This window comes from Aulonocara stuartgranti, assembly GCF_965226115.1.
Source record: "Aulonocara stuartgranti genome assembly, chromosome: 12".
Taxonomy (NCBI): Eukaryota; Metazoa; Chordata; class Actinopteri; order Cichliformes; family Cichlidae; genus Aulonocara; species Aulonocara stuartgranti.
In genome coordinates this window covers 34102624-34122505 of record NC_138948.1, presented here as the reverse complement: position 1 = coordinate 34122505, position 19882 = coordinate 34102624, and the positions used below count along the sequence as shown (strand labels likewise).

At 39.6% G+C, this 19882-nt stretch overlaps 1 protein-coding gene across 2 annotated transcripts in view; it reads left to right on the top strand.

Annotated features, from left to right (window-relative positions):
* Positions 1–10063: 10063 nt before the first annotated feature.
* Positions 10064–19882, top strand: part of cdca2 (cell division cycle associated 2) — a 29918-nt gene continuing 20099 nt past the window's right edge. For both annotated transcript variants that reach the window (XM_082555964.1, XM_082555963.1), the window contains exons 1-3: positions 10064–10436; positions 10916–11108; positions 11250–11386. In XM_082555964.1, coding sequence (XP_082412090.1) covers positions 10916–11108; positions 11250–11386 — 330 coding nt within the window. In that variant the 5' untranslated portion in view covers positions 10064–10436. The remainder of the gene's footprint in view (positions 10437–10915; positions 11109–11249; positions 11387–19882) is intronic.

The following is a 19882-nucleotide window of genomic DNA, read 5'->3' as shown; positions in this document are numbered from 1 at the left end:
TGTAGTTGGAAGAAGGTGCAACAAACCCCATCAAGAGGAATATTAGACCATGTTTACAATTCAATTCAATTTTATTTATATAGCACCAAATCACAACAACATTAGCCTCGTAAGGAAGACCCTACAATAATACATACAGAGAAATATAACCAACAATCATATGACCCCCTATGAGGAAGCACTATGGCGACAGTGGGAAGGGAAAACTCCCTTTTATCAGGAAGAAACCTCCAGCGGAACCAGGCTCAGGGAGGGGCGGGGCCATCTGCTGCGACTGGTTGGGGTGAGAGAAGGAAAACAGGATAAAAGACATGCTGTGGAAGAGAGACAGAGATTAATAACAAGTGTGATTCAGCAGAGAGGTCGACTGACACATGTTGAGTGAGAAAGGTGACTGAAAGGAAATGACAAGCTGCAACATACAGCAGAAGTACTGAGTATCACAGTAAGCGTATATAGCAACACATCCTACCAGAAATGTATGGTTTAGTTATTATTTAACTACTGAGTAACTATTGTATTACTACAATCTAAAGTATGACTACAAAACTGAGTGGAAAATCTGAACATTTCAACAAGATGGGGTAATTGTTTATGCACCAGATAAGGAATCGGATTACTTCTTTAATACACCATCCGTACACTGAGTCTGTCATCCCAGCACCATGCTGTGAAATTATATGAATGAAGAAGAAAAAGATGGAGGGCCAAGAACATGTTTGCATAGAAAAGTTCCTGTCTTAGGTTTGTTATTTTGGACAAGGAATAACAGTAGACTGTCAGAGACATAAAATAAAAAGGAATGGGGACGAGAAGGTTTAAGGCAGCAAGCAGTTAGTTTATGAGCACTGGCACAGTCACTTACTTTACTTACAAATTTGGATGCGATCCTGTGAGTAGCAAAGTACACCCCAAAATTCAAATGCTTGTAGAACTTTAGCAGCAGAGTTGGCAAAAGTACACATCAGTAATTAAGTAGAAGTACAATAAAATTATATTAGTACATGGGAATACAAACTTAATTTTAGTCTACATTTTATTTCTAATACATGTACTCAACTTGAATCACTTAATAAGAACTTGAGCAGAGAAAAAGAAGAATTTTTAAAAGGAGCTATATTTTCTGTGGATACACTGTAGAGAGTCATTTGGCTCCACACCTAAACCAAGAACTGGGTACAGTCAGGGGTTAAAGTGGGATTCAATAGTTAGGGAAACCCTAAAGTCGCTTACAGAGTGGAGAAAAGAGTCACATCTCACAATGATTTTTATTGAGGGTCCTAGAAGATTTTCTTAATGTACAGGTCATGATCAGCTGACCTGTGCAGACACAGTGTGCAACAAACTGCACACAAACAGTTTGTGTGTTTGCTGATATTTGTTGAGTTAAAAAGAAAATTGCATTTGAAATTACCTTCCACGTTACTCCTTTCATGCTTGCTCCTATTCTGTAGGGCCAGCTAGATGCAGAAGTACCATAGACTTGACATCATCGTCCTGTTGCATGACCTAATTTGGGCTTTAGCTGTTGAACAGATGACCTCACATTAGACTCACATTAGGAGTTCACGGTCAACTCAATGACTGCAAGTTGCACATATCGTGTGGTTGCAAAACAAGCCCAACTCTTTGCCCCTCCACCATCATGCTTGACAGTTGGTATGAGGTGTTTTATTTTGATATGCACTGTTTGGTTTTCTTCAGATGTGGGGGTATGCACTGTGGCTAATCATCTTGATTTTGGTCTTGTCCCCTCAAAGGACATTGCTTCAGAAATCTAGTGGTTTGTTCAACTTTCAAACCTATGCTGTGCTGCTATGTCATTTCTCTTGCTAAGCATTCCAAACAAGCCATAGTTTAGTCTTTTTGTAATTGCACTGGCGTCCACTCCTGGGAAGATTGTGGCATTGTGTTAATAAACAACTGAAACCTCCAGATCTGCAAACTGCTCAAATATCTGCTTTTGTAGAGATGCTCACACTTGCTGAAGATCAGTTAATCAAATGCATTTGTACCTAGATGCTATTTAACCTCTTAAGCAATAAGAGCTGTGAAAACATTCTTCTTGACATGACATTTATTATACTAAAAAACACAAAATGCATAGATTGTTGCTGAATTTGCATAAAAGATCAATTTAGATTCTTTGACAGCCAAAATTCTGTGTTGTGTCTTTACTGCTCTTATTTGGGTTTTTTGTGCGTATCCTGATTTTTCAGTTGACACTGAATTTGCAACTAAAACAGCTTTAACTCTTCTAGGAAGGCTTTCCACAATGTTTAGGAGTGTGTTTATGGGAATTTCTGACCATTCTTGCAGAAGCAAATTTGTGAGGTGAGAAACTGGACAAGTAGGCCTGGCTCCACTCTAATTCATTGCATAGTTCTCGCAGTTTTGACCTCAGTCAAGTTTTTAAAGACCTTGCTTTGTACACAGGTGTGATGTTGGAACCGGAAGGAGCCGTTCCCCAAACTGTTCCCACAATCAGGAAAATGAAATTGTCAAAAAATGTCTTGGTACAGTGGGGCAAAAAAGTATTTAGTCAGCCACCGATTGTGCAAGTTCCCCCACTTAAAATGATGACAGAGGTCAGTAATTTGCACCAGAGGTACACTTCAACTGTGAGAGACAGAATGTGAAAGAAAAATCCATGAATCCACATGGTAGGATTTGTAAAGAATTTATTCGTAAATCAGGGTGGAAAATAAGTATTTGGTCAATAACAAAAATACAACTCAATACTTTGTAACATAACCTTTGTTGGCAATGACAGAGGTCAAACGTTTACTATAGGTCTTTACCAGGTTTGCACACACACAGTAGCTGGTATTTTGGCCCATTCCTCCATGCAGATCTTCTCGAGAGCAGTGATGTTTTGGGGCTGTCGCCGAGCAACACGGACTTTCAACTCCCGCCACAGATTTTCTATGGGGTCGAGGTCTGGAGACTGGCTAGGCCACTCCAGGACTTTCAAATGCTTCTTACGGAGCCACTCCTTTGTTGCCCGGGCGGTGTGTTTTGGATCATGCGATAGTTCCCGCTGACGTCTGTTTCAATGTGGGAAGTGTTACAAACAGCTGATCGGATTGGCTAAGCCCGTTTCTGGAATATTATGTTTTTGTTGCTGCAAGCGCTTTTTATGCAATTTTTGCAAAGCTATATGTGGAAGGAAACCGTGACCCAGGACAAGCTGATGGCATAAGATGCTCCACCATCAGCCAGTAGGCCACAGCCAGGCTCCACCATCAGCCAGCAGGCCTAGCCAGGCGCCATCATCAGAAATTCCGCTTCCGGGTCCCTCGTGGTGGCCGCCTCGTGCTCTCGCTTCAGTATGCCACCCAAGAAAGGCCCAACACCAGAGGAGGTTGAGGACATTAAAACCTCCCTCGGAGCGCTGTGCGGAGACGTGGCCGCAGTCAGGGCACAGCAGGAGCTGCTTCTGGGGCTTCTGGAGGAGGTAAAACAGCTACGCCTCCAAAATGCCGAGAAGGACAGACGGATCATGGATCTCGAGCGGCGGGTGGATGAGCTGGAGCAGTACACCCGTACGAACGACGTGGTCATCAGCGGTATTAAAATCAAGCCGCGCTCGTACGCGCGCGCGGTGGCCGGGAACGTCGGGGAGCCCAGCGACGAGGAGACCCGCTCGGTAGAGCAACAGGTGGCGTCCTTCCTCCAAAGCAAGGGGATAGAGATGGACCTGGAGCACATAGAAGCATGTCACTCACTGCCCAGGAGGAGTGACAGACTGCCGGCCATCATTATGAGATTTGTCAATCGGAAGAACAAGGTCGCACTGCTGAAACAAGGACGCAAACTGAAAGGCACGGACGTTTTCATTAATGAGCATCTGACACGAAAAAACGCAGACATCGCGAGGAAGGCAAGGCAACTGAAGAAGAACGGTAAAATACAACATACATGGGTAACAAACTGTAAGATTTTCATTAAGCTAAACGGGACACCAGAAGAGGCAAAAGTACTGATAGTGAGGAACATGGAGGATCTGGACAAGTATAACTGACACCAATGTATCAATTACACCAGGAAATGACATGGACATGTTGAAATTAGTTCTTCAACAGAAAGTAATTGATCTAGATTGTGAATATAAGGAGCATAATATAATAGATCCAGAAATAGATTCTGAAAGTAACTTTCTCTCTTCTTTTGTTAAAAATTGTAATTATTTCACTCAGGAACAATATGAAAAAGAAATTAACCTAGACGGGAAGCTCTCATTAATTCACTTTAACAGCAGAAGTATGTACTCTAATTTTGATTTCATTAAGGACTATTTGCAACAATTTTCTCGCCCCTTTAGTGTTATAGCCATCACTGAAACTTGGTTCAATGTCGATAAAGGAATAGATTTTTGTTTGAATGGATATGATTTAAAATACATGAATAGATTAAATAAGGCGGGCGGCGGGGTTGCTATATATGTTCATAACTCTATAAAATATAATGTTGTAACAACTATGTCTATGGCTATTGATGGAATTTTGGAATGTTTGACTATTGAGATTATGAATGAAAAAAAGAGAAATGTTATAATAAGTTGTATATATCGGACACCCAGTTCAAGTATTGACACTTTTAATGAATGGATAGAAAAAACGTTTGCTTCGGTGAACCAAAAATTACTATTTATCTGTGGTGATTTTAACATTGATTTGCTAAATCCAACAAGGTTAAAAGCCATTGATGACTTTACTGACACAATGTACAGCTTATCACTATATCCAACAATAACAAAGCCAAGCAGAATAACTTCACATAGCGCCACTATTATTGACAACATTTTTACTAATGTCATGGATTTCCAAATTAATAGTGGTCTGCTTGTCTGTGATATAACTGACCACTTACCAGTTTTTACTTTGTGTGACTGTGATTTAAAAAAAAATAGATACCAAGATCATGATAGCAAAGCGAACAATAAATGAAGAAGCAATTCATACCTTCAATTTCGATTTAGCACAACAAGATTGGAGTTCGGTGTATGAAGAGTCAGATGTGGACAAGGCTTATGATAATTTTCTAGATATTTTTACTATGTGGTACAATAAACATTGTCCTGTAAACGAACACATGACAAAGAAAAAAAAGATAAAAAGTCCTTGGCTCACAAAAGGAATTATTAATGCTTGCAAAAAGAAAAACAATCTGTATAAACAGTTTATCAAAGTAAAAACAAAAGAAGTGGAACAAAGATATAAAGCATATAGAAATAAATTGACTGATATTATAAGAACGAGCAAACAACTTTATTATAGAAGAAGATTATATGAAAATAAAAACAATATAAAAGGAACTTGGGATGTGTTAAACAACTTAATTAAACAAGGATCTTCTGGAACATCATATCCTGAATATTTTACTGATGCAAATGGTGAAAATCACAACATGAGTAATATTGTCGATGGGTTCAATAAATTCTTCATAAATGTTGGCCCTGAACTAGCAGCGGACATCCCGTGTCATAAAAATGAAAATATCAGTAATATAAAATCAAATCCCTTTTCACTGTTCCTCTCAGCTACAAATGAGCAAGAAGTAATAAATATCACATTAAAATGTAAAAGTAAGTCTTCAATGGATTATCATGACATAAATATGTCTGTAGTTAAACAGGTTATTCTGAATATTGCTAGTCCCTTAACATATATCTGTAATTTATCATTTCAGTCCGGTTGTTTTCCAAAAAAAATGAAAATTGCGAAAGTAATACCACTATATAAAAGTAATGACAAACACAGTTTTACCAATTATAGGCCTATTTCTCTACTGCCTCAATTCTCAAAAATTCTAGAAAAACTTTTTAATTCAAGATTAGAAAAATTCCTTGAAAAACATCAAATAATAAATGTTGGTCAGTATGGTTTCAGAACGCAAAGAACCACTTCAATGGCGATAATTGAGGCAGTAGAAGAAATTACTGATACACTGGATAAAAATAAATATGCAGTTGGTATTTTTGTTGACCTCAAAAAGGCCTTCGACACAATCAATCACTCAATTTTACTGGATAAATTGGAAAGATATGGTATTCGAGGGAAAGCTGGTAACTGGTTAAAAAGTTACCTAACAGGTCGGGAACAATATGTTAGCATAGGGCATTACCATTCAGAGAAACTTGGTATTACATGTGGCGTTCCCCAAGGGTCAGTGTTGGGACCAAAACTTTTCAATGTATACATAAATGATATTTTTGATGTTTCTCAAGTACTTAAACTCATACTGTTCGCAGATGACACCAACATATTTTTCAGTAGCGATGATTATACTGATCTTGTAATGACTGTAAACAGGGAGCTAAAATTAATAAAAAAAATGGATGGACATAAATAAATTATCATTAAATATAAATAAAACTAAAGCAATGTTTTTTGGTAATTTAAAATATAATATAGAATTACCAATTATCATTGAAGGTGTACCAATTGATAATGTGAGTGAAAACAAATTTTTGGGAGTTATAATTGATAACAAAATTTCATGGAAACCCCACGTCAGACACATAAAAACCAAAATTTCCAGAAGCCTCGCAGTTTTGAACAAAGTGAAACAATTCCTTGATAAAGATGCACTTCGTACTCTGTACTGTACCCTGGTTCTTCCATATCTTACATATTGTGTGGAAGTGTGGGGAAATACATATAAAAATACAACTAATCCATTAGTCACAGTACAGAAACGAGCACTGCGTATTATTCACAAGGCTGGTTATCTAGAACATACTCACAAATTCTTTCTTCAGGCAAAGTTACTTAAATTCCAGGATCTGGTTAATTACAATACATCCATAATTTTGTATAAAGCTTTTACTAAACTTTTACCGGCAAATTTACAAACTAGATTTGAAATTCGAGAAAAGGTTTATAATGTGAGAGGCTTTGGAGAATTCAAATTACCCAGAACTCGAACAACCCGTAAAGGCTTTTGTGTGTCTGTATGTGGTGTGAAAATCTGGAACAGTCTGAGTTTACAATTGAAACAATGCAAAAATATTCATAGATTTAAATTTCTCTACAAACAGTTGGTCTGGTCACAGTATACTCAATGATGGGTTTTAGTGTGCTCTGTAATGTCTGTCCTCTTACCATTGCTGGTATGGATTCCAAAATAAAAAATAAAAAATAAAGTGTGCGTATGTATGTACATATATGTACTTGTGTGTGTAGATATATATGTATGTATATGTATGTGTGTCTGTTACTTGTAGTTATTACTGCCTGTTACCTGTGGTAATGCAATTTATAATTTATATATTCTGTATTCAGTTATGAAGGCTCTAATTGTTGGTTGCGAGCTGCCGCTTAGATGCTTGTATCTGCCCGGGGCTGTTGATGGGTCTGTATGCAATGATGGGCGTAGCTGCGGGAAGTTTATTGTTTTTTTTTGTTGATGAGTGAGTATAGGGGTGGGATTTAATAAGTTTTCTTCGTCCCACTCCTTTTTCAGGCAAGTTTTGTTTTTTGTTTTGTGTATTTTATGTTCAATATAGGTATTTGTTGTGCCTGAAAATGAATAAATAAATAAATAAAAATAAAAATAAAAATAAAAATAAAAATTGTCATGTTGGAAGACCCAGCCTCGTTTCATCTTCAAAGTTCTCACTGATGGAAGGAGGTTTTGGCTCAAAATCTCACGATACATGGCCCCATTCATTCTGTCCTTAACACGGATCAGTCGTCCTGTCCCCTTGGCAGAAAAACAGCCCCATAGCATGATGTTTCCACCCCCATGCTTCACAGTAGGTATGGTGTTCTTGGGATGCAACTCAGTATTCTTCTTCCTCCAAACACGACGAGTTGAGTTTATACCAAAAAGTTCTACTTTGGTTTCATCTGACCACATGACATTCTCCCAATCCTCTGCTGTATCATCCATGTGCTCTCTGGCAAACTTCAGACGGGCCTGGACATGCACTGGCTTCAGCAGCGGAACACGTCTGGCACTGCGGGATTTGATTCCCTGCCGTTGTAGTGTGTTACTGATGGTGACCTTTGTTACTTTGGTCCCAGCTCTCTGCAGGTCATTCACCAGGTCCCCCCGTGTGGTTCTGGGATCTTTGCTCACCGTTCTCATGATCATTTTGACCCCACGGGATGAGATCTTGCGTGGAGCCCCAGATCGAGGGAGATTATCAGTGGTCTTGTATGTCTTCCATTTTCTGATGATTGCTCCCACAGTTGATTTTTTCACACCAAGCTGCTTGCCTATTGTAGATTCACTCTTCCCAGTCTGGTGCAGGTCTACAATACTTTTCCTGGTGTCCTTCGAAAGCTCTTTGGTCTTGGCCATGGCGGAGTTTGGAGTCTGACTGTTTGAGGCTGTGGACAGGTGTCTTTTATACAGATGATGAGTTCAAACAGGTGCCATTCATACAGGTAACGAGTGGGGGACAGAAAAGCTTCTTACAGAAGACGTTACAGGTCTGTGAGAGCCAGAGATTTTCCTTGTTTGAGGTGACCAAATACTTATTTTCCACCCTGATTTACGAATAAATTCTTTACAAATCCTACCATGTGGATTCATGGATTTTTTTTTCACATTCTGTCTCTCACAGTTGAAGTGTACCTCTGGTGCAAATTACTGACCTCTGTCATCATTTTAAGTGGGGGAACTTGCACAATCGGTGGCTGACTAAATACTTTTTTGCCCCACTGTATGCTGAAGCATTAAGGGCTCCTTTCACTGCCACTAAGCCCATCTCCCGATAAACAACCGCACATCATAAAACCCCATCCACCAAATTTTACACCAAACCCAGACTCTTTCATCGTAGTGCAAAAGAAAGACATAATTTGTCGCTCCAGAGAACACGTTTCCACTGCCTTAGAGTCCATTGATGTCGTGCTTTACACCATGGCATCCAACGCTTTGCAGTGCACTTGGTGATGTAAGGTTTGGGTGCAGCTGCTTGGTCATGGAAACCCATTCCATGAAGCTTTCCACACACTGTTCTTGAGCTTATCTGAGGGCCACATTTACTTTGGAGGCCAGTAGTGACTGACTCTGCAGAAAGGCGGTGACCTGTGCGCAATATGTGCTTTAGCATCCGCTAAAGTGTTTGGAACACCTGAATTCAGTTTGGATGGATGACTGAATGCTTTTGGAAATATAGTGTGGTTCTTGCCCTATCCTGTGCTGCACAAAAACAACAGTGAAGCTTCCCTCTGACTTGTACAGCCTTTCCTGGTGTCAGCAGAAGAAGGCACATGCTTCATGTGGTCGGCAGTCTCAGCTGTAGAAAGAGGCTCAAAGTTGCATCTGATCTCAGTGTACTCAGCTGCACCACAGACTCTCAAACCTCACAAAAGGAGGAGCCCTGTGTGTGTTTGAGATTGTTTGTGTGTGGGTAGGGTTTACAGAGCTTTTCAGCAGTAGACCACTGTTCACCCACCTGTTTGGGGTTATATATTTGTTTAGGCTTACCGAGCCTTCTTTTAAACCATTATAAAACACAAAAAATGTGTTAATATAAAAAAAAAAAATGCATTAAATATTGCTTTTCCCACTGTGGCATTCATTTTGGGGTTTTGTTTTAATTTTTTGGTGGAGTGTAAATGTAAATGAAAGCTTTGTGGTCAATTTACTACAATTTTACAATTTAACTGTGAAAAGATGAGCAGCCTGTGTACCGTGCTTCATTTTCTGACTCAAAGCCCACATCTTTATCACATGTGTGACAATAAATAAGCAATTTTCAAGAAGAAAATGCTAAAAGCACAGGAGCCTGTCTACTTACAGAGTGGATATTTAAATTTGAGAGAGATCCAGTTAAGTTCCAGCAGCTGGGCTTCAGAGCACCCAACAGCAGATGTGGCCTTGCAGAGTTGAGGGAGTACAGCAAGAACGCTGTTAAAAAAATAAATAAAATGAAAATGAATAATAAAAAAACAAGTTCTTTTTTCCTAGGCAACAAACAAGTGTTTGCTTCGTAAAATAAACTTTTTTAATAGCAACCCTATTTTCTCTGTTGACGTTAGACAGTCACGTGGTATCTCTCTTTCATTTCAATTGGCCAATTCATATTAAACGAGTTCCGGCCGCTTTCAAAGTGCTTGAAAATACGGAAGTTAGTTAGGCCTCTACACTTTGTCAGTTGTTACCAATATTTTTTCTATATTTTTTTTAACTGAGTCATTTTTATTCATATTTTAAATTTCCCGGCAATATACTTAAAAATAAAATATATAACTGCAGTCACGAACGTTGCTGACAATTTCGCGGAGGGATCTATACGCGGTCTCTGGCTCTGGTGTGGAGGGGGATTTGAATCGCCTTCTGCTCTTTTTTTTGAAAGTCTTTTTATATTGTTATAAACGTCCGTTAAGACTGTTGTGTTCTTTTTATAACATAAAAGACCCGAGTGTTCTTTTATATATTTTTTAACGAGAGACAACCAAAGTATCTAAATCCACAAGGTAAGATTTTAAACTTGTTGTCACTGTAGTGACACCGCCGCTGCTACTACTGTTAGCCAGCGACGAGTAAAGTCTTCACAAACTAACGTTTTTCGTGTGGGTTTAATATTTTGTTGCCCGTTGCTAGTGCTAACCCAGGGAGATAGGAATGTAAGCGCAGCTACCCGCCGCTCCTGACCGTTTCTAGTTCTTTACTCATTACACGCTGTTACTGTGGAGCGTGTGCAAATGCTCCTGAGTAAATCTTCATGTGTTTGTCTGTGTTAGCATGCCCCTGGAGGGATTTCTTTTTGTAACGGGTGAAATCCTGTTCTCAGCACTCGTCTAAAAGCACGCGTTCCATCAGAAATCATTTGTTATGGAAATGCATGCGACTTAGTCGCGTGCTTTTGTTATCCATGTTTCCTCTAGGACCTTCTACCTGTCCTTGTGGTTCTCTTGCACTTCATTTATAAGTCGTGCTTATGTTCTCATTGCAGATGGCTACAGCAGAGATCAGCACTGTCTCCTGTGAGGGTGATCAGGAGGGAGCTGTGTCGCCTCCCTCAGTAGAGGACACCCCCTCAGTTTTAAATCAAACCTCAGCCCCCCTGAATTTTTCTGAGCTCACCCCAAGTCAGTTTGGCATCTCTGTGCAGAGTTTTACCCCAGCAGCATCATCAAATCGCAAAGGTGAGAGAGGACGGTTCGTTATTTGGCTGCAGCTGCTGTTGCTTTTAAACTGGTGGAGAGCAAGTAAAGGTGTCCAGAGCAGGTTATATGGACTTGATTGAGTGTTAGTCTAGCACCAAGCCTCTCTCTCTCTCCTGACAGATAAGTCTCGTCTAGCACAGCTGAAAGCCAGGCGGAGGTCCAGTGTTGGCGTCCGGGGCTCCCCAGAGACAAATTCTCTCATCTGCTTCATGGCACAACAGAAGAGGAAGACTCCACCGGCATCCCAAACTCCAGAGGTGAGATGCTTCTCGGGTTGCAAATCTGGCATCTGTCATATCCTATTAGAGTGCCAGACAGTTGTTCAGACTGCTCTGGCTTTCAGTTGGCTGGGATCAGTATGGAAACTGACATAGATTACTGGTACAGTGCACAACTGTACAACATGCTTTGTCTGTCGTCCTTTATGAGACGCACATGAAAATTGTCACAGCCGCTGCTGCATACATACTGACGTACCTATAAAAGCTGGAATAGCAGCACAGTTGTGTTATTTTGCCTCTGTACATAATCACATTTTCAGATTTCAGTGTTGGTGAGCCTGTCCCAGCTGTCACAGGGTAAGAGCCAGGGTACACCCTGCACACTGTGGACTAACTCACGGATAACCAATCCCTGGTAGCCCTTCGGGCAGGGACTCTTCAGTTTTTTGTAGCCCAAAATAAATTTAAGTAGCCCGAATAAAAAAGAGAGCAATTTTTTTGATTGATGTTTTGTTTCCTGTTTTGTTTCCTTTACAATATTATACATTAAAGTATAATATTGTAACAGAAAACAAAACATTAATCAAAAAATTGTTGAAACACAAATTACAACATTGTATAAAAATTACAGTCATCAACTCAAATACTTGGTTCTAATTGAACAGACATTTCTATGAACTTGTAAGAACTGTGTAGGACATGAATCAGTCTGGATCAGATCCTGAATTTGAAATTTCCACTGAAGTCACGGGTAAGAGGCAAGTGGAACCAAGATCTAGGCCATTTGCTTTTTGAAGTTTGCAAAGACTGCTAAATTGTGCCAGTGGTAGTTCACTCTTTGCAACATAGTACGCTGTTCTAAACAGATTTTTCAGGTTTATTTTTAGTATGTTTTTTGCAATTGGTGTTTGTTCTGGGAAAGATATTGCAGACTGAGCAATAATGCATTTCTTGCATTTCTCATGGGTTCTAATGGGGGCCTTTCTTAAAATGACTGGTCCCAGTAACAAAGGCGCTTGTCGACTCAGAAATCGAGAGAAAACCAACAACACACCCGGAAGAACATTATGTTATTTACACGGGTGCACATAAGTGGTCCGCATGTGCGCATTCGCTGTCAAAATAAAAGACGCGCACCAGATAAGAAGTTGCAACGCGCGTTTGCGTCCATATAAAAAGCACTGTTGTTGTCCGCTAGAGTGGGATTTTCACGGCACATTCCGCACCACATCTCTGTGCGTTCATCATTTGTTTGAAGCCAGCTCACCTCCTGCAACCACTTTCCCGAGAATACGCGCTTCTTTTGTGGTTCGGACTCCTTCTGACATTTGTTTGGAGGTGGAGGAACATCACAGTAATTGCTTAAAGGAGCTTCTTTGACATCTTTAAGAGTTCTAAACAAATGTCTGTCCTCCTCCTGAAAATCTTATGTATGCAAACACGCTTTGCAACTTGTTATCTTGTGCGTGCTTTTTATTTTGACAGCGAATGCGCACCTGCGGACCACTTATGTTCAGCCCTGGTTATTTAGCTCGTCATATTGCAGCCACAGAAATTCTTTTGTCCATGAAACCATAAAGCTGCACTTTCTTTTTGCCTTATAGTCTGATTTGTCATAACTTTTCCGTTTTGCGGTCACTTCTTCACCCTGACCTGTCTTATTTGGCTCAGCAGAACTGAAATGTATATCCTGCTGCTTTTACACACACACTCACATAACACTCAGCGATTCTCTGCGCGATCAACCTCTCACATGTTTAAGCTGCGGGAGATTTCACTTGTCATGTTTGCATAGTAAGCTAATGATCGATAAGACGATGTCAGAGGAATTGGTGCGCAAATTATCATCACTCACCAATCAGTACTGTTGCTCTCTATACACAGTTCGCGTGATTGCAAAGTGAAAGCAAAAAACAAGCGCAAATTCAAACGCGACTTCAATATGTCACATATTGACAGTGGCTCACCGATGCCAATGACATAATTACCCAGCTACATTTTCGAAAGAATGCAAAAGCATTGACATATATTTTTCCTTCCTATGACAGCCCGACGGGCAGGGCAGAGATGGATTTTGGTAGCCCGACTGGAAAAATTGCTAGCCCCAGGACGTCGGGTTAGCGATTTTGCAAGCCCTGCCATTCATACTGACTAGAGATGGCACGATACCACTTTTTTATGTCCGATACCGAAATCATAAATTTGGATATCTGCCGATACCGATATGAATCCGATATAGTGTGTTGTTGTTTTTTGTTTTGTTTTTTTATCAACAAAACATTTTTGTTTAATATATTGCTGCATTTTGTACTTCATACTCGTTCATACTCAAGTTTAAATAAACAAAAACACTAAAGCTATTCTGTTATACCTGTATGTTAAAAAAAAAAAAAAAAAAAAAAAAAAAAATACACTGCACCCAAAATGTTTCATAGTTCAGCAAAACTGATCAATCTAATGAACTTAAACTTACTCAATCCTTCCTATTCTGGTGTTTTAAAGAGTACTTAGCAGAAATATCAAGCAACCTAACTAATAGGGTTGCAAACTCCCAGCAAAAAAAAAAATGGGGAACCACCCCCCATCCTCCACCTCATGATGCTTAATCAACATAATCAACTTTAATTTGATGCAGTGTGAAAACAAAATGCACAGAAATAAATTATTTTTCAAGAATAATTAAATAGATTCAACTAGGGCTGCACGATTTTGCATAAAATGAGAATCACGATTTTTTTGGCTTAGAATTGAGGTCACGATTCTCTCACGATTCTCTTTTCCAATATAAATATTTATTGCACTTATTAACTGCACATCAACTTCGTAACAGTTGAGACTGAACATAAAAACAATAAATAAACATAAAAACAACAAATGTCTCACGTTTTGTGGTTGCCGCAAAATGTTGTACTGCTTGAAATTCCGTCTCCACCGTTGCTCGACACTGCGTGTATAGAGCAGGTAGTGCAACAATAGAAAAATAGTTGCGGGACAGCACTGTGTAGCGTTTGTCTAGGGTGTTGATCATTTTCCTAAATCCCTCGTTTTGCACAGTGTTGATGGGAGCCATATCTTTGGTCAGGTGATAAGTAATAGCCTCTGTAATTTCTTTGTGCCTGCGGAAGTTCAGCGTGTATAGGGAAGCGCTGTATAAGGTTCCCGTTATTGATGTTTGGGTGGTTGACCAAGACGGATTTTCTCCTGTCACTTTCTCGTCATCCCTGACGTGCTCTCCGTTGTTTTTTCCCTGCTAATTTTAGCATCACACGGCACAGCTTCTGTATCACGTGGTATAAGGCTCCGCCCTTGTCATTTGTTGAGCAGGAAGAGTGAGCGCTTGTTTTCATGCAGATTACATCCCGGATCAAAATGCGGTACAATCGTCGTCATCTTTTTTTTTTTTTTTTTTTTTTTTTTAAATCGTTGTCATTTGGAAATGAGATCGCACATAAGTATGAATCGAGATCGCGATTTTCTAACGATTAATCGTGCAGCCCTAGATTCAACATCTTTCTTCAACAGAACTGCAGACTGCACAGGTGGTACCTTCCCAAAGGAGAAAGTATTATAGCTTACTAGGGTATATTAGACTTAACAGTTACTATATACAGTAATGGACTTCTATATATTTTACATCAGATTAAAACTTTGGGTGTAAGATTCAGATAATTATTTATTAAAAGCTCGACATTTTAAATGAGAATAAGAAAGAAAAGTATGTCTTTGTGCCCCCTTTTCCCTGTTCATGCCCTATCAGCCCCCCTGGCTAAACTTTGCTAGATCCGCCCCTGCAAAGTTACCAGCCGTCAGCTACATAGAAAAGGATCCTGGTGTAGAAAGTAATATTAAATAAATCCTAACAACAGCTTATCAAGCTTAAACGTGCTGCTGTTGTTCATCCGCTGGTTTCCTCTTTCTGGCGCGAAGTGGGCCAAAAACAAACAAGAGAGACGGACTCGCGACAGAAAAGCCGATCAGCTGATCATTAATCAGTTTCACGATTGAAGTAGCAGCAAGAAGAGGCACTCGCTCCATATATCGGTTGTTAAGCTTAACGTGGGAATGCTTTACAAACATTCAGAGATGAACTTACACACTTGCTTTACTTCTCTCTGAGATAACTTCATTGGAGATGAAATGCTGGTTTGGAAGCGAGGCTACAAATACACACAGCCGCTCTATCACGTGAGCACACTGCTCCGACGTGCTACGGTTATGAGCCGAGTTACGCCGTGTCACAAGTTTTGTGAGGTGCTTTCGTGATATTTAATGGATCAGATTACATTTTTTATTTCTCTCCGATATCCAATCCAGTAATTTACATCAGTATCGGACCGATATGTAATATTGGATCGGTCCATCTATCACACTGACATGGACAGAACCAACAAAGGTAGAACCTGCAGACTCTACACAGAGAGCCTCCCAGTTGGAAGATTCTTGCTCTGAGAGTGCTCACAAGTGCATTTGGTCTTTCTGAGAATGTAGCAAACTGCTGATTTGCTGCTCATAAAGTTTCTTCTCTCTCCCTGTTAAGTGTGTTCTGGTTTTTGCTTTCTACCTCGTTCACTTGCGTTGACAACTGTTTGATTACATATTGGAATTTCCAATGAACAGTTGCCAAATTCAGATTCAATGAACTCTAGACTTTGTTAACATAAAATGATCCTGTCAGTTGTTTGCCTTGTAAATCTCATAGCCTGAGTAAAAGGATGGATTATGTTAAATTGTTATTAAACCTCTAATGTAAACATTTAGTTTAACTAAAGCATTAAGGTCTGCGCTTCAGTCAGCTCTAGACTGCTCCATTTTAAATCCACCGTGGGGATGTCTAGAAGCAAAATTATGAAACCTGTGTCCTTGTCCAAAAATATGTAGGCCTGACTGCATGTGAACGCTTACATCTGGATTATGCCTACTGTTGTCTCCTGCATGAATAGCAGTGCGTTTTTTAAAAGTGCTGCCAGTGCATGCCAGCCTTTGGTGTCATTTCAGCTTGTCGTGCACCTCTTCATTACCTCCTCAACTTAGGTTTCCCATTTGGAGCAGTCCCAGCAACCCTGAATTAACAGTCCAAGATGGCAGTAGTGACTTTAAACCCTAGGAAAGCTGTAAAACTCTTAGTTTCATAAGATAACATCAAACGGATAGTTTCGCAAACTTGACAGTGTGATAATGAGATACATAAAGCCTTTTAAGCTTTACAGTTGCTAAACATTTACTTTACAGCTTACACTTGTTCCTCTTTTATCTGTAATTCATGTTTTATTTTAATTATTGAAATTGTTAACAAATCCTATCTGAGCCCCTTTAAACACACATTGTTAAACTTCGCATAAGCTTCAGTTAAAATAAATCAGTGACCTGCGGGAATACAGGCAGACAACACAAGAAGTACAGTTGCTTATGTAGGTGTTTGTATACTTTTTTTTTTTGTGCTGCACTAAGCTGCTGTATGCAGCGATGATCAGCTTTTGAAGTACCCTGAAAGTTAATATTGACAGTAGCTTTGTGCATCAACGTTAGCTTAATGCAGTAAATGAACAGAGCAGAACATAAACATGACAGAGCTCCTGCTGTGAGAGTGCCGTTTGAATGACAGAATGACTTCTGGCAAAAGGTGTTAAATAAAGCAGAGTTTCGTACAAGATATTACTGTCACAGTGAAAAGCTCCGCAGCCCGCCAGATGTGAATGATTGACACAGAAACTGTACCGCATTTGTAGTTCTACCTCCCTGTGTTGTACACTATAGAGCGTGAAAACTTCAATCTAAACACAAGTTGAGGAAATCTCTGAACTCTGATTAACAGCATGTGTCTTTGTGGCAGCATCTTTACTTATGTTTGACCTTTAAAAATGTTTAAGGTAATACGGTGAGCAGTATTATTCAGTCAGTCATACATCACATTTATCACATTTCTTTGCTTGTGTAATAAAAATAGCAGTGTGATGAAAAACAGTGAATAATAAGCCCTTTTCAGAAGATATTTAAATAGCATTGCTGGTTTGAGCTGTTAAGAGACGTTTGTGTCATTGAGACATATGTAGAAAACCAAACATTACTCATGCTTTTATTTAAGCAGTCTATGACTGTTTTAGCATCATATCATGCTGTAGAGAGTACAATTTGCAGAAAGGGCCAGATTTTCTTACTGCATCAGCTGTCTGTGCAGTGCCAGAGCTTGGGCTCTTCTGTTCTGTAGTTCTGCATATTTCTGGCCCTCATTACATTTAAATATGAAGCTTTGAAGAGAGGGGAAGAATCATTGCCCGCTATATGGCGCATGCAAGCCGTGGATACATAACAGACAGAAAACACAATTTTGAGTGTTTCGGGGCTCCTTTAATATGACTATACTACAAGGATGTGGTCCATAATGAAAACTGCAGAGAGCACAAAAGCTGCTTTTCTTTATGTGTTTGTTTGGATTTTAACTGTCTCTCATGCCTGATCTGTTACATAAAGTGCATCAAAATACCGCTATTTGACCTGAAGCATGTTAAAGAAAGTGACTCTTCAGGTCTCACTGGATGTAACTCAGCCGCCTGAGATTCATATTCCTTGGGGTTTTTTTTGTTTTTTTAATGCTTAGCTACTGCCAGACAGAGTATGCAGAAACAACAAACAAAAGCCTCCCACTGGATATTACTGTTCATAACTATCAGAAATGGGTTATAGCTGCAGACCTGTTGAGCATCAAGTCATGTCAGTAATGCCACAGAACAAAACTGAGACAGAATGTTCGAGGAGGAGTATTAGTGTCACTAACATAGAAGTTCATGTGTATTCAGCTAGCTTGGCAGAACATCTGAAAACATGTTGTTTTGGTCCTTTTTACACTGTTGGGATTGTAACTAATTGAAGATGGATTACAAAAATATTGATTCTGTTGGTGGTTATACAGTCAATCAAATAAACACAAGGTGATTTCCACTTGTCCTTGGTTATGGGACAGTGTGTGATCTGTGTGCATTTCTTGGGGATAAAGTTTAGTTTCAGAGCAATATGTTAGTGAGGCTGATGAATTACAGATGAATGGCATCACTGAAAATAAATACGTTCACTATGAATTTAAATTATTTTCTGCAGCTTTCCTCGGGCATCAGTCTCTCTCTTTGTGTATTTTATATTGTTTATCCTTCTCCACGACCTGTTGCTCCTGACTGAAGTAGGCAGCGTTTGATTGGTCCATTTTATCCCCCCCCCAAAAAAAACCATTAGATGCCTGCAAAGCAGAAAGCCTGGGTTAAAAAGGAAAGTTAATAGATGCCGTTATGATACGGATTATCTCTGTATCATAACATATTGGGATTCTAGGTTTTGTCGAGCCGCCTAATGCATTGAAATCCCAACTTTGGCAAGCTCACTTTGTTGTATGCGCTTCTGTGTTTTCAAAACTCCTGTTAACATCGACTGACACGTCTACAAAATAAGGATTTTTCTCCGGCGTGGATCATTCTTCTCAGCATGATCTGAACCACAGTCTGCCATGTCTCAGCTTTTTGGAGCGTTTTTCAGTTTAGTAGACAGCAGACACCCTCCGAGTGTGACTTACTCATGTTTAGTTACGTTTGTTGCAGTTTGGTTGCAAAAATGTTGCTTGTCAACAACACAACTGTAGATCAGCCTGTTACTCTAATTATTAAAAGCTGAGAAATACACAAAGGGTTTTGAATAATGCACATTTATATGGAAAGGGATTTTAAATGCAACACTTCTGTCTCAGCTCACCTGTCTTTAAAGTCAACTTTTAAGAAATGTTCATAAATGCAGTAAATGACAAATTAAATGGAAAAAATGGCACAGAGTGTCTTAGTAATGTTGGTATTCCTCCAAAAGAGCTTCAGTCCACATTGGCATTGATTGTACAAGTGTTCATCAAACCATTCAGTGAGCCTTCATCCCCTGTGGACGGAGGCACTATCGGTGTAAAAAAACGCCACTCTCAGGAAAGAAATGTTTCATCATCACGCTGAACAACTTTGTACTGATTGGCATTGATCTTTCCTCTGAGGGCAGCAATGGACTCAAACTATGTCAACAAAATACCCCCTACAGGATAACATCTCACTGTTCAGGACTCCCCTTTAATTTATTTAGTTTACTTAACTTTTACATTTGGATGTAGCTTATTTGCTCGTTTGTGCATCGCTTTGTACCTGATAGTTGGTCAATAATCGGCATTAAAGGCTCCAGTTGCCTAGGTAACGCTCCAAATTATTTACCACCCTTGCATATGTTAGTTAATGGTATCATTCACTCTCACTGGGAGGCACTTGGATCGATTACTTCAAAATGCTGAAGGTTTAACTTGCGGCCCATCCAGTTTACATCACCAGCAATTCTTTCACCGACCACTGCTTACAGTTTCACGTTCAGTGGTCTCTGGTTGCACCGTTGCTGTTGTGGATGCCCCTTCATTGTGACTTCCCTGTGAGATGATGTTCGGTGAAGTAAACCGTAACACTTGCGGATTGTGTAGATAAAAATCTGCATGATAGATGTGCTGCCACTCTGTAATACCACTTT